We start from the raw sequence: 13693 nt of genomic DNA, 5'->3' as shown, positions 1-13693 counted from the left end.
GGTACAGGAAGCTGGATGGGTTTTTGAAAAACGCGAAATGATGAATTATGGTCGCCTCCCGGTCATGCAGTGGGTAACCGAGGAACAGCTTCTGCGGATGTTCCGGTTTGATGATCCGTCGGTCGGTGGGTGGTTGGGAGGGAAGAGAGAGAGAGAGAGAGAGGGAGAGAGAAAGAGAGTGAAAGAGCTGCTATAGTAGAGCGTCGGTGAAACGCAGCGTGTAGAAGATGGAAGCCTAGCGACTGATGATTAGGACGTGATCTGTCGGATTCCTGCAGCGGATAGCTGATGTAAACGGAGCCCGGGTCGTGCCTAGGCATCGTCTGAAAGCCGAATTGTTCACTTTCTGGATTGATATGTTATTGTATTCCAAGGATGAGCTTCCAAAAGGACATTCTTCTCTAGATCCAGCAACATATCAATTCAAACTCTTTCAAATGAGGAATGACTTACCTCCCTGTAGTCTTCCTTCGCCAAGTGGTGCGCTAATAGACTCACGTTGACGTGGCTTTGCTCCTCGCAGATGATCAGCCAGCGGGCGGTCCGGTGCGTTGCCTTCAGCAGCGAGGTCCGGACGTGCCGCAGAACGGGCGTAATGGCCCACGCACCATCGTCGTCGGGGAAGAGCTCGTGCGAGAGGAACACATTGTCCGGTTCGTTGGGTCCACCGGTATCCGGCTACGGGAGGGTAAAGACACATTTATTGGTGTGGTGAGAAGAGGAGGCGACGTGCGATTTAAACATTTTCCTGCAATCCTACAAATGTGATGCAACCATTGAATTGGCATTGCTTTTTTTAACACTTGCTATGCACGATCTTGGCCATCTGATGGACGCTGGATAGCCAGGATATCGGTTACATAATGCCAACGATAAAAGGGTATTTGGATACAATTAGTGGCACACATATCGCTATAATGTGCATTTCTAGAACGCGTTCCATCCCGGTGCGCTTCCGTTGGCCGTTGGTATCAATTGATTTTTGCGGTTTGACCTTCCCCCTATATTCCCTGGACCATCATCCAGGGGCATCAGTTACTAATGGATACTGTACAGCCCCAGTGTGGTGCCTAATTGTTCAATTTGTACTCCCTGGCCACCGGCGCATCGCAACGCTTTCGATTGCGGCGGCTGTTTACAGAAATTACCATTCCCATTACGGTGCCGCGCTAAATACATAGCGCCATTGCCGGTGGCGGTTTCGCTGATGTTTGGTTTCGGTGATCGGTTTCATCAATTTTGAAAGCACCATAACGTGGCAACCAATAATATGCTGCTGCTTCATTAAAATCGAATTGAATTTGTATTGAAGAAAATAAAAACTGAGGACAAATCGATGTTGCATCATCAGCTGTTCACGGGAACAGAAGAGAATCGTGATGAAATAGAACTGTGGAATGATTCCCAAGTATTCCGAATTCCACTGCATCGATTGGCGATGGTGCTTTAAAATTCCCGAAACCGCAGGCTCCGGCTGCGTTGCATGTTAATCGTGTGCTCGCTCGCTGCGCTGACTTACATACCTGGGTCAACTCTTTAAGCTGCTCGACGATGCTGTACCGCAGGGACCGTGCACGGGCTGCATTGAACTTGGCCGGTTGGCTTAACACCAGGAACGATAACTCATGGGCAGCTGTAAATAATATGCGAGCGAGAGAAGCGATAGGTGGCGGTTAGCTACGGAATTGTACTGAAGCTTACTTGGCGCAGAAGCCCGCGGCTTCGATTGTACGGCCGGGATATAGAGAGAACTTTCTGGGAGAACGCTGGGAAAGGGGTGTTCGGAGTAAGTGCTGGTGAGAAGCGGTCTACTAAACTTGACAAAGGGAGTGCGAGCTACGCAAATGGTGGAATGGATTCTACGATACAGTCCAACAGTTACGAGTTCTGTTTGGTAGCATGTGAGGGATAATGTTTAAGCTATTTTTGCCACTAGAAAGCATCATTCTCCATAAGTGAAATGGTTTCAATACATTTTACTGCATCATTTAATATCTTATTGAATATATCTATTTTTACTCGACATTCTTGAGACAAGATCTCTTTGTATAATCAACAAGAGCAAACATTCTCTGTTCCGAGTAAATAGATAAAAGAAATAGAACCAACTAAACCAGAATGTTCTGCAGATACTTTGTTTGGCAACGTTTGGTTTACCGAAGCTGCCCCAAAACCGCTCTCTTCGTGGAGGATAAAATAGGAGAAACCACCGACCGCACCCGAGGGTCATCAAAGAGATGTGTGGATGTGCGTGGCCGTGTCCAGTAACCTCACACCGAGAGTACTAAAAAAAAAGAGCCGGTATCCTGGTAGCTAACTAACGATGTACCTTCATTAAGTGGAAAGAAGCTGGATGGACCGTGCCGTGGCCCTCATTTGCAACCTAAACGGTGCTGTGTCGCCGTGCTTTGCGGTCCCGCTCGCATCAGTCCGCGTTGTATGGCAAGCGTTTGGCTTAAACCATGTTCTTCGTTGCGGTGCTATTTGCATTGCAACCCTTTCCTTTTTCCTTCCCTCTTTCTGCTTCCTTTTGCTGAGCTCGGTGGCGTTTCTCACTCCGTCGAGCGCCTCTAAGGAGCCTCTTAAGGGTTGATGAAGAGATTACAGGCAGAGAAGCGACATTCACACCCAGACAAATCCTTTGCAATGCTCCAACAGACACACACACACCATTGAAGATGCCACACGCCATCGCATTAACAGCTGTGGCTCCAAGCTCGCCCTGGTACACATCTGATCTGCAAACAAGGCTGGCACAAATCTGGTGTACCCTCGGTGCTGCTGCTGCTGCTGCTACTGCTGAGCCAACCGGTAAATCTTTGTGCCTTGCCGTGGTGGTCGCAGTTTAAAGTTTTCTTTTCCACTGCCAGCTGCCACTGGCCACACCGCGCACTGGAAGTTAAAATGTGAAAAGTTCGCCCACCGGGAAGAAGGGCTTCGCCCGGAAAATTCGATAAAAGTGCAATAATACCGTGGGCTTCTTATGGCACCGAGCGCTACGAGTTCCTAAGCACGAGTTCCTGGTTACGTAGGATGCACGCTAGAATGGATTCGGCATGACGGTGACGCGCGTTGCACATGTGTGTGCGCGCGCTGTTGCAGTGAGAAGCAGCAGCAGAAGCCGGTGAAGGGGAGCTGGTGCTAAAGTTACGATTAAAACTGCTGGCCCGAAACTATTAGTGAACAGTGGGTGGCGGGAGAGGCCAATTTAAGTCGGCAAATGTTTGCCGAAAGTGCAGGTGCCGGCCGAGGCCGCTGCACTAACACGCCAGGACTAATTGTGGTCGACTAGTTACGGTTACGGTGGGGAGAAAGCGCAGGGGAGCGAGAGCTGTGCAGCTGCGATATGTGTATGTGGGTTTCGAAAATTGGGTTTGAAGGTCTTTCTCGTTATCCGTGGGGACTTCATTTACATCCATGCCATACATGCCAAGAATGTTTACCAACTTTTGCACTAGCACTTCTGTCCTTCAACTGTATTTATGGGACTTTTGTAAGTGGTTCTGACAACCGGGCAAGTGGAATATGTTAACTAATTTGACATCTGCTGCCTGAATGCTAATCAAGACATTGCTGGACCTGAACAAATTATGAACAGCATTGTACAAACAATTCCATAGATTTATCTCACGTGATGGTCCTTATATTCCATCCACTGTCCACCGATAACCACACTGACAACCAGGCTTTCAAATCAATTCCTGCGATCAAAGGGTGTCATTGTTGAACGTTCGCCATTGCGTCACTGTCAAAATGCCCTCCCGGGGGAAACATCCTTGTGCAAAGGATGCAGCCGATTTCCACTCCATTGTCTATTGTTCGACAAAGCCGACATCGTAATCTGTCATCGGACTGGTACGGAACCAGTCGTCGACACCACCGAGAACGTCGCGTGGTACTACGGTATCGATAGTCAAACATCATTTATGCAGTCATTCGCTGCTGCTCAACATACGGTTCGTTCCCCAGTTCCTTCCGCAAGATATCCCAAAAACACACACACTCTCTCTCTCTCTCTCTCTCTCTCTCTCTCTCTATAGGACAAGGACATTCCGTGAGCCCAAGGATGATTGGCGGATGGCACTCCAACTGGTGGAACGGTGGAAATTAGTGCAAATTAATATCGATAAAATTATACTTTCGATCGGACCGAGGGACGCGTGCAGTGCGAGAGAAGCACTCCAAGGGCAACCTCGATTCGGTTTCGGTCATGTTGTGCCCGAAGCCCTTTTGGAGTGGAGTTGGAAATTATCATATCACGGTGAAGTTTGTACGCTCGCAGCACCAGCTGGTGCACGGTTTGGGGGTCAAATGGATAGCTCGTTGGTGCGTGACGCTCATGACAACGCACAACGGAGCCCATTGCCAGCCCCCGAAGGCTCTCCGAAGCGAACATGATTTGACCGGGCCACGGTGAGCAAACGGAGGCCAGTAGCGAGGATTCGCCAGCCAATGGGACCTCTCTGTACACTCTGGATGTGCGATTTTGCTGACTGGTAGCTGGTTTTCCTGCCAGCCAGCCAGTTGGGTGGTCTAAAGTTCATTAAAGTGAACTCTACACGGGGCCAAATAGGGGGGGGGGGGGGGCCACTTGGCCCCACGAAAAAAGACCCCGAAACTAAAGGCTGCCGGGCACGGCTCATCATCATTGGTAAGGAGAGGGAGTCGAGGATCATCGCGAGGTCGGATGTCGAGGCGGGAATCGAAATGTCGCCGCCAGAACCCCCAAGGCCCGTGGAGCGTGGGCGACGGGTTCTGATTCTGATTTTTCATTTTCCGAAGGGCGAAAAAGCGAAGGGACCGGGGGGGGGGGGGGGGGCATGTAATCGCGGGGATGGTTAAAAGGAAGAAGCTAAAACGATTTGGTTGTTTTTTTCTTTTTAATGATGATCACGGCTGGCGATGGTGGCACTCTCTTCATGTAAATCTATTCCACTGGAGGGGTATTTAATCGAAGCGTGTAAGCTGTAAAGCAACCAAACAGTTCTGCTAGCTAACGGTACTACAATAGTAGCTTCTGAATAACTGAAGTAATAGTTTGTGGTTCTGAATATCGGAAACTTTCATTCATTGTATTTATTTATTGACTTAACTTGAGAAAAGCAACACAAAAAATTAAAACAATTGTCGCTTTTTCATTGTTGAAGCAAAACTGATAACAACTATTTATTAGTAAACTCCTTGGCATAATTTTTCAAACAACAGAAATCAACAAAGTTTCCCATCCTTCCTTCCATTGGCTCGCTCTCCTACATCATCTGGTATGAAAACAGATAAACGGTTGTCGCTTCTATCGTCCAAAGACGACGTACGTTACATGGAAAGCTAGAACACAACCATCGGCTAATGCCCCGTGTCACCGTCAGGCACAAAGGATAATGCCACGACGACGACCAGGACGCCCGGGACCACATGCTGACTTGCCCAGAGCCGTTTGCGGTCTCTGATGCTGGCCCAGGAAGATGGAAGTCACGACGGAAGAAGCAAACGAAACGAATGCCTCTTCTTGTGCTCATGCGATGCCGCTCGTTTGGGCTCATGGCTGCGGATCCTTCGCTTGGATCATGATAGCAACAGGATGGGTATGTGTGAGGGTGTGTATGCGAGCAAAGGATAACCGATAGTTTCGATAATCACGCCTGGCCTGGTATCACCGGGTGCCACGGATCGTTACCGTCTACCGAGCGCGTCGCCGCGCTTTGAGGTCGCCGCCGTGGTGCGCCCCATGGATATCAATTTTCATTGCAACGTTGAATTATTGCAATTTACCAACTTCCTGCCAACGATGGAGAAAGAAGGTGATTAGCGGTGTCTTTTGGCGATGTGGCAGCACTAGGAATGGTCTTTCTTCGATAGAAATAGAGTTGGTAGCAGCAAATCTGCGACCATATGCCCATTTAGACAATAGCAAATGCCCGTTCTGTTTCGTTGGTTTTAGCTGAATTAACAATGCACAAAGATCACATACCGGGTAAGGATTCGACGATACGTTTTGCTACAACAACACTGTCACACTGATAAGACTGCGCACAGCAGTGGCCAGAGCGCTAGCGAGCGTACTACAGGAGCGGTTCTACGGTCTAATCTCCCAGCCCAGTACACCAGCCACGCCGCAATCATCAACCTCATTAACACCCGTTATCAGTCTCGCAGCTTCGCGCGCGCACTCTATGCAACAAGCTCCGTCAATTCACGAGTCCCCGATCTGCATGGTACCTGCGCTCCTCTTACCATCATACCAAGGTTCAGCACGAGAACGTTCATGCGTTTCTTCCTCCCAGTATGTGTTAGATACATACATCGCCGAGCCAATCTGCAACGTCTGCCGACGACTAGAGAGTTTGGCCGCACCGGAAGTCAAACAGGCCCAGTGAGGCGAATCCTGGCTGACTTTGCTTCCATCGAAAGCAGCACAGGAAGGGATGCATTTTGCTGGCTTTTGGCTAAGTCCGAAGCGAGGTGCTGGACAGGGCGCCATTATCATTCATCAAACTCCATGGCAGAACCGAGAGATGCACCGTGCTGATGTCAGCGTCAGGCGCTCAAACTGTTTACCCTTTTTCGTAGCCGGGGATACACTCCGGGTTGTACCGAGATGGATCGCTGGTAGCTGGTTTGTGCACATAGGGTGCTAGGGTGCAGACGAACGTTGCTGGAAAGGTAATTTTGATAAAGGCTTGCTGGCTTGCCGGTAAAGTTTGTAACGTTGAAACTATCTCTAGCATCGAAAGTTCACAGATTCCAGGCACAAACTCAACAAACTGTGCCTGTGAGTGCCCCTTTTCAAAACTCGGATTCGATTTTGGCTCGGTTTCAGTGTTTCGTTATTTAATTAAAATTAAAGTCAAGCCGCCGGTGCACCATAATCAGAGGTTGTTCACACTTTTCCCTTTTCCGGGGGGGCTGTGATGCTCTCGCGGGGAAGTCGGGGGAGAAATTTATCGTTTCCACTGCTTTCCCCGTTTTGTAAAACACCATAATTAGAATAACGAAAATAATAATTTCCGTCAAACGGAAGGGGGGCAGGGTGGTTGTGTCGCGAGAACGAGAGATCCTTCACTACTAGGGAGGGCCAGAGGTATGGGGAAAAAAGAGGCCAGCGCCAGCAGGAAGGCGTAAGGATCATAAATTCATTTTCAAAATTAACATTTAACGCTTAAGCATAGCAAAGCGAACACATACACCCTTGCATGTGTGAATGAGGCCTCTCGTATGAGGCACTGCACTGGGAATAAGAAGAGTGTTGTGGTTGGCCAGGAAGTCGTGCAAGTGCACTTGCTGCAGCGATAAATGCAGGCTGCTAGCATGCAGGCAGGCAGGCGGCATAACCGTAAACCATGCCCCACGAACCGGGACTGTATGTTACGTTAGACGACCTACCCGCCCTCAGTGAGCTGTACATAATACGGGAGGAAAGTACGTACAGGAAGGGGCGAAGGCATGGTTTGTTGTGAGACCAGAGCAGTTGCTGTTAAAGAGGTGAGGGAATTTGTATGACGCTTACTAAAAGCATTGGTACTGGAATGGAATGGTAATTTGCAATTGATACAACGTAAATTGGTTATTATTCTTCGTTAATTGAATGTAAGGAAATGAGTTGAGTGGTTGACTTCTTATTTGTTTTTGAAATTCCACGAAGCAACTCCATTACTGACGTCAATGTCAACGTGAAGTAAGCGGGAAAATAAAGCTTCTCATACTTTTTTTTTAATTACACCAGGAGAGTTTACCTGTGTTTTAAAACTCAAATCGTCTTACTGCGGATCTTGATGTATCCTAGTTTGTTTTTGTAGAATGCATTCGCTATATTTTCATGCAAATCTTTTTGGAAAAAGTGATATTAGAGGCAATAGTACCACGAAGCTCTTTCGCATGAAAAAGTCGTTCAATATTACACAAAATATCATATTTAAAGCTGTGATACCGTGATCAAAATAGAAATTATCATGCAATATGAATTTTACTAAATATGGAGGCTCCGAACGATGATCGAGAAATTATTTAGGAAATTTAATCGTTTGGTAATGTTTAACATGAGAAATACAATGCTACAAACTTTGGAGAACCCAATTACAAATTAATTAGTGCATGGGAAAAAGCATGGACAAAAAAGGTGTTTCGATGTTAGCATGTTTGCTAACCTCTTTACTAAATAACCGTTGCTTGGTTTCGAAAGGGGTTACTGCTAAACAAATAGCTCTCGACCTGTCTAAAGATGCCGCACCAACGAGTTTTCAGTTTTATAATTCGCCATCTACCCCTTATTGACGTCCTGATCCTGATTTATTGAGATGCACAATTCGAACTTGTCCACCACATGTTAGCGGATTAGTTTCAATTTGTTTCCCGCTCTATCTTATGGCTCACCCGCATGCATGCATTGCTGCTTATCTCATTTGAGAAATCGAGCAACTCTTGAAGATTATATTTGCATAATCGGAGAGCTTGGAGCGCACATACCCCGCTTGGTACCACCGCTGGTTGATTGAAATTCCCGACCACGCAAATGAAGCATAAAAAGCTCATTGACGTCGCCGTCGGTCTTGTTGGTGGCGTGCGGTACCGCGTGTATATTAGTCAGGCACCACTTAAAATACCCTCCCAACCCCAGCAGGAAAAAGGAAAGGGCGGAACAAAAAAAAAGGAAAGAAAAGCGTGAAAATGCTCCGTCAGCGAGCTAAAAGGCGGGCACGCGAAAGTCACGTGGAAACGGGAAGTGAAAAATGGAAAACAACAAAAAGGAAAAAGTAACTTCCACCAACAACAACAACACCCACAGTCCCACCAAAACACGGGGTGGTTTCCGTTCCGGTGGGTATCGTACCGACAATTGTAAAATGCCACCCCCACCGGCCATTGGGTGGCCGAGCCGAGGACCGCGGGCTACCTGTGTGTGCCCTGGCCGGGGCTAATTGAAGTGGAAATTTATGACCACCGACCCACCCGCAGCCGACCGTTTTCGGTCCCATAGGGGTGGGTCGGTTGAGTTGGGCACTGAAATAAATTGTCAACGATGAAAATTTACTAGAGACCACCTTTCAGGGGGAGGGACAGTTGCCCTCCCCGTCCCCCTTTTGTGGCGTTACCAAGGCTTCTGGTGCCAACGACAACACGCATCGCACCTTTTGCGTGTGTTTGCGATGGACGCGATGGAGCCGCCTAGTAGCTCGTAGCTCGTAACGAGCATTTTCCGGAAAATGAGCAAGGTGTTGTGGTGTTGCAAGGCTTTTCTCCGCTCCCCCGCCGCAAACTATCAAACCAAACAACGATCTGCAACCGGAGAGACTCGAACAGTGAACAGCTCGAGCTCGGTTCGTGCACTTTTCAAAAGTTATTTTCCATGAAGCCCGCTGGGAGCATTGTGTATGTGCATGTGTGCATGAGGTAGCTGCCGATCCCCATTTCGCCTCGGTGCCACTGAATGAAAGCCTAGTGCCAGCGTTGCGTTGCAATCAAACACAAAATGCGACACAAAATCAGAACACACCCAACATTCTTTCACCCCACAAGGGAGCATACACTCGGATGCCAAGGCATGTCGGAGCGCACGGAAACCGCTGACCGAGTTTTATGAGACTAATTATGACTGCAATAAAACATGTAATTAAAACTAAAAAGTATAATTAGCCGAAACGCGGCGCGCGCCGCGCACACCGATGCTAACCGATGATGGGGGGGGGGGGGGGGGGGGGCGCCCACCAACCGACCGACGCCGGGCCATACGATGAATCAGGTTTGTTACGGTGTTCCGGTATCCAAAGAGGAGTCCTGGTTGGGTGCAGTAACACTAGGCACCCAATTCCCACGGTGAAACAACACTTTAGGCTTGCGAGTAGTACACAACTCGTCTGTGTGTTTGGGGTCGGCCCATCCGTATACATGACATTTGCATTCCCGTGGCCCTGCACGCTTTTGGCTCGTAGCGCATTGCTCGCGTGTTCCCGACCTACGGTGTAATGTGTTTTATGTGTGTCTGTGTGGTTTGAGACCTTAACAATGTTTTGCACACTAACTCCTCCTCCTACCGTTCCGGGATTATGGTATCAATTGGTGGCACGTCGGCTGTCGCGCTCGTCAGGACCGGTTTGGTTCGGGATCCGGATGGCATTTTACAATTTTCTCCTTGCTTGTAACTCCCTTCAGCTGCCAGGAACTCTTTCGTTCGCTCGCTGGAGCTAGTTAATGATGTGCTCAGTTGGGAGTTGGCTAGAAAGTTTACTTTTTGCCTCACAACACCGACAACGAACCGAGTTACAGCGAGGAGCGTACACACCGGGTCGGTACCAATTAAGCAACCAACCCTTGGGACGGGGGGGAAACTTATCGATCGAGCTAGAATGAACCGGAATGGCTGGTGGGAGGCTAAGAATAGCCAGCAAAAGCACATGAGGCAACGATTTAAGTACCCTTTGGCGGCGGTACACATTGTAGTCCGATCCCTGCCGGAAGCTATTACTCAAATTGAAGATTCGTGTTCGAGGCGAACGAGAGAGAGCTCGTTTGAAGTTTCGAGTTTGATCTTCGACCTCAAATATCGGTATGCTTGTGCATCAAGTATGAAGTGCAGTAGTCACCATCTTGCGTGCTTGCGGGGACTATCATGTGAGTTGCGAGGTGCCTACTATGCTCGGGAACCAGTGTGGTACTCCACCGAACATCGACTATGAAACTCACATAAATAACATTTACACCAGGACACCGGCGACCTGGCTCAGGGCTGGCTGGATGTGGAATTAATTATTTTCTTTTCACAAACCGATCAGGACAAACACTAGCGATGTGCGTATGTTTACAACGCATGTGGAACACGCTCTCCGCGCGGATGACCGGGAAAAAACACGGGGTGTAACACTTACCAAGGGACGATGCAGCGGCAGCGGCAGCAGTAGCAGCGTAGAGGAAGGGTGGCATCAGCAGCACCAGCGCCACCATCACCGGAAGCACTAGCGACAGCAGCGTCGCCGGTGACGGTGGAAGTGGCAATGCAACTTTATACATAATTGATTCGATTACGGCTTCAATTCATTTTCCATGCGACCGGATTCCGGATTCCGCGGCCACCGGACTGGCGGTCCCGGCTTTGATTCGCGATTGCGTTTGTTTGTTCGGTGTGTGTGTTTGGTGGTGATGTGCTTTATGTCACCGTTGGCTCACGTGGACCACTCCGTTCACGCGGTTTGCCTTGCACAATTGATCTTTATTCCCTCCCGGTGCGTGGCGGTGCATACAACCACATTGGCAGCCATTTACCGTTCTTTCTTTGGATTGTATTTCCCGCCGTCGCTTTCTGACACTTCCGCCAGCTTCAGCGGTTCGGTTTCACTTTTTAAAATGGAGTAAATAAATAAACAACATTTCACTCACAATCGCCGGTATTAATTTGGGTTTCTGTTATGCTTCTTTCACTGCAAATACACTGCGTACACGTTGAAGGTGATGATGGTTCTGGTAGTTTGTTGGAAAGATAACGAGATAACGGGCCGCTCGCCTAACCGCTCATGCAACTCCCCAGAGATATGCGATGTGTTTTTGGGTCCCTTTGCATTCCTGGTGTTAAACAAACACACACTAGCACACCGGACCGGGGTTGCAAAAGGTGTAGCGACCACTTTGGCAATCGGAAAACATCAATCGTTGCTGATTGCAATATATGCACCAGGAGCAGCATCAACCAAGTGAATAATTTATGTTGCAGCTAATTGCCAAACATTGCACTCGCGCTAGGCACCACAGATCGGAGACTGGAGATGAGTGAAATTAGTGCAAAAATGGGTTCAATGGTTCGATGGTGCCCCAGATTCCAGCACATCAAACGAAAGCGACGCACACGAAGAAACGTACCACGCTATCAGTAGCGTAGCTGATATAGTAGCATTTGGCGCATTTCTTGGGTCGAAAGCCACCGAAACATCGGCGGTCTTATCGCCACCGTTTTTTTCTTGTTGCGGAATTATGGACGCGATAATTTTGCCGGAGCGAATTACTGCACTGCACACACATCTACACGAACACTAAAATACGATTAATGCGTCACTGGAAGTGGATTTAAAACCTCTGGAAGCGACTCGCAGTCATTGTCAGTTGACACGCACCACCGCGAGTTCGTCACAAGCCACCAAAGTTGCCACCGATGTCCCGTAACTTGCGGCTCTGCAGGGCACGCGTCCAGCTTGGCGTGCTGCTCTCGACCGACTACTAAACGCACGAGTACGCCGCGAGGAGGGATACTACGACGACGATGATGATGATCCGCGGCGGCGACGGCTGTGGCGCTCGAAATGTAAACAAACCACGCGCGATTCATTGCAATGTGGGACGTCGTGCGCATGGCCGTTCATTCCAGATTGCCGCTCGTCGCTTACGGGATGAATCACAACAAACTGTCGTAGCGGGTTCGGTTTCGTGGCCGTCCCACGTGGAGCAGCACGAATCAGTGAACCTGTTCATGAGGGAATGATGTTGGTTTCGCTGTTGGGGGGCAATGCCGGCCCAAAAAGGAAACAACCGGCGGAAAAAAACTTTAGAAAATGTATTTTAATTTTGGGTGGAAGGCGGAAAAAAGGTTGGATAATCACCATAACCCAATCGGTGTGTTGCTATCGGGGCGAAAAACATCCCTTTCTCCGTGGGGTCCATTACCGCAGCATCACGGTCCATTACAGGCACATACAGTCTCTCTCTTTCTCGTTCTCTGTCTTATCGGCATCCGGTATTAGTGTGTATTACACCGGCATTTACGGAACCGATACACGTTCCGTTACGTCGTCGTTACCCATTAACACCTCATTACACCTGACATTAGGTGCTCGTTGCTACTGCTTGGTTGGTCTTTGCTTCGGTTCGTGTCATTCTCTGTGCATCTTGCGAGGTATAGAACGTTGTATCCTGACTGGAGGGCTGTAACCGAGCCGAAGCCGATTACCATTAACCTTTGCCCATCTGCTGCTGCTGTTGCTGGGATAATAGGTAACGCTCCATTTGGGTCGTGTACCTCTGTACGGCCATTATCTGTGGCCGTTTCGGTGGTACTGGAAGACTAAACAACCGCCTGCTGGCCTTTTTCATCCGCAACTTTCAGGCTTGGCTCCAAGCGAGTGAACTTGGGGTCCTAATTTACAACTATCTGCCATTTTACTTAGCACTTATCAAACTATCTAGCACCGGTTGGTTGGGGACCTCGTATTCCGCGACATACTTTCCCTAAAGTTCTCCAAGCGTTCGCGGTAGGAACACGTAAAAAAAAGCAGCAAAAATCCCAAAAAAGGGACCAGCTGATTCTCGAGTGTCTTAACCTACTTTAAATAACTGCTGCTCCGAAAACGCGATACCGCCCGCTCCCCCTCAAACGCCCGGAGGTATCAAAGTACCATAAATTATGCAGTCCGCAGAAATCCTTTCTACCATTTACCATGCCACTCGCGAAAGGTTTCGCGGTGAACCGGGAAGGGGTTTTTGGGTCCCTCTCGTTGTCGTGATTATTGTGTGTGGCGTTGAAGTGTGTGTGTGGGTGTGTGTTGCCCATCACCCACACCCACAAAACCGCCATCCTCCACGGAGCATGAAATGTGTCTTCGGCGCCATTGCGCACCACGTGCGCCTCGACGCTGGAGGCACGGGGCGGGTTACATGGCGACGATGGCATAACCTCAAACCGTTTGGGTTGACGGTTCGCACACCATGTTTGTATGAGTCT

At 48.9% G+C, this 13693-nt stretch overlaps 1 protein-coding gene across 3 annotated transcripts in view; it reads right to left on the bottom strand.

Moving 5' to 3' along the window:
* Nucleotides 1–12185, bottom strand: part of LOC126569107 (beta-1,3-glucosyltransferase) — a 17302-nt gene extending 5117 nt beyond the window's left edge. The window contains exons 1-5 of one of the 3 annotated variants that reach the window (XM_050225984.1): nt 12093–12185; nt 10857–11445; nt 1524–1633; nt 454–678; nt 1–91 (exon numbers count right to left, since the gene is read on the bottom strand). The exon at nt 1–91 is cut by the window's left edge and continues 266 nt beyond it. In XM_050225984.1, coding sequence (XP_050081941.1) covers nt 1–91; nt 454–678; nt 1524–1633; nt 10857–10998 — 568 coding nt within the window. In that variant the 5' untranslated portion in view covers nt 10999–11445; nt 12093–12185. Of the gene's footprint in view, nt 92–453; nt 679–1523; nt 1634–10856; nt 11631–12052 lie in introns of those variants that run through there. The other 2 variants (XM_050225986.1, XM_050225983.1) reach the window with 2 other exon arrangements.
* Nucleotides 12186–13693: the final 1508 nt, after the last annotated feature.

This window comes from Anopheles aquasalis, chromosome 2, assembly GCF_943734665.1.
Source record: "Anopheles aquasalis chromosome 2, idAnoAquaMG_Q_19, whole genome shotgun sequence".
NCBI classification, from domain to species: domain Eukaryota; kingdom Metazoa; phylum Arthropoda; class Insecta; order Diptera; family Culicidae; genus Anopheles; species Anopheles aquasalis.
Note: the sequence above shows the minus strand (reverse complement) of the source record. Positions and strands in the feature narration are given on the sequence as shown.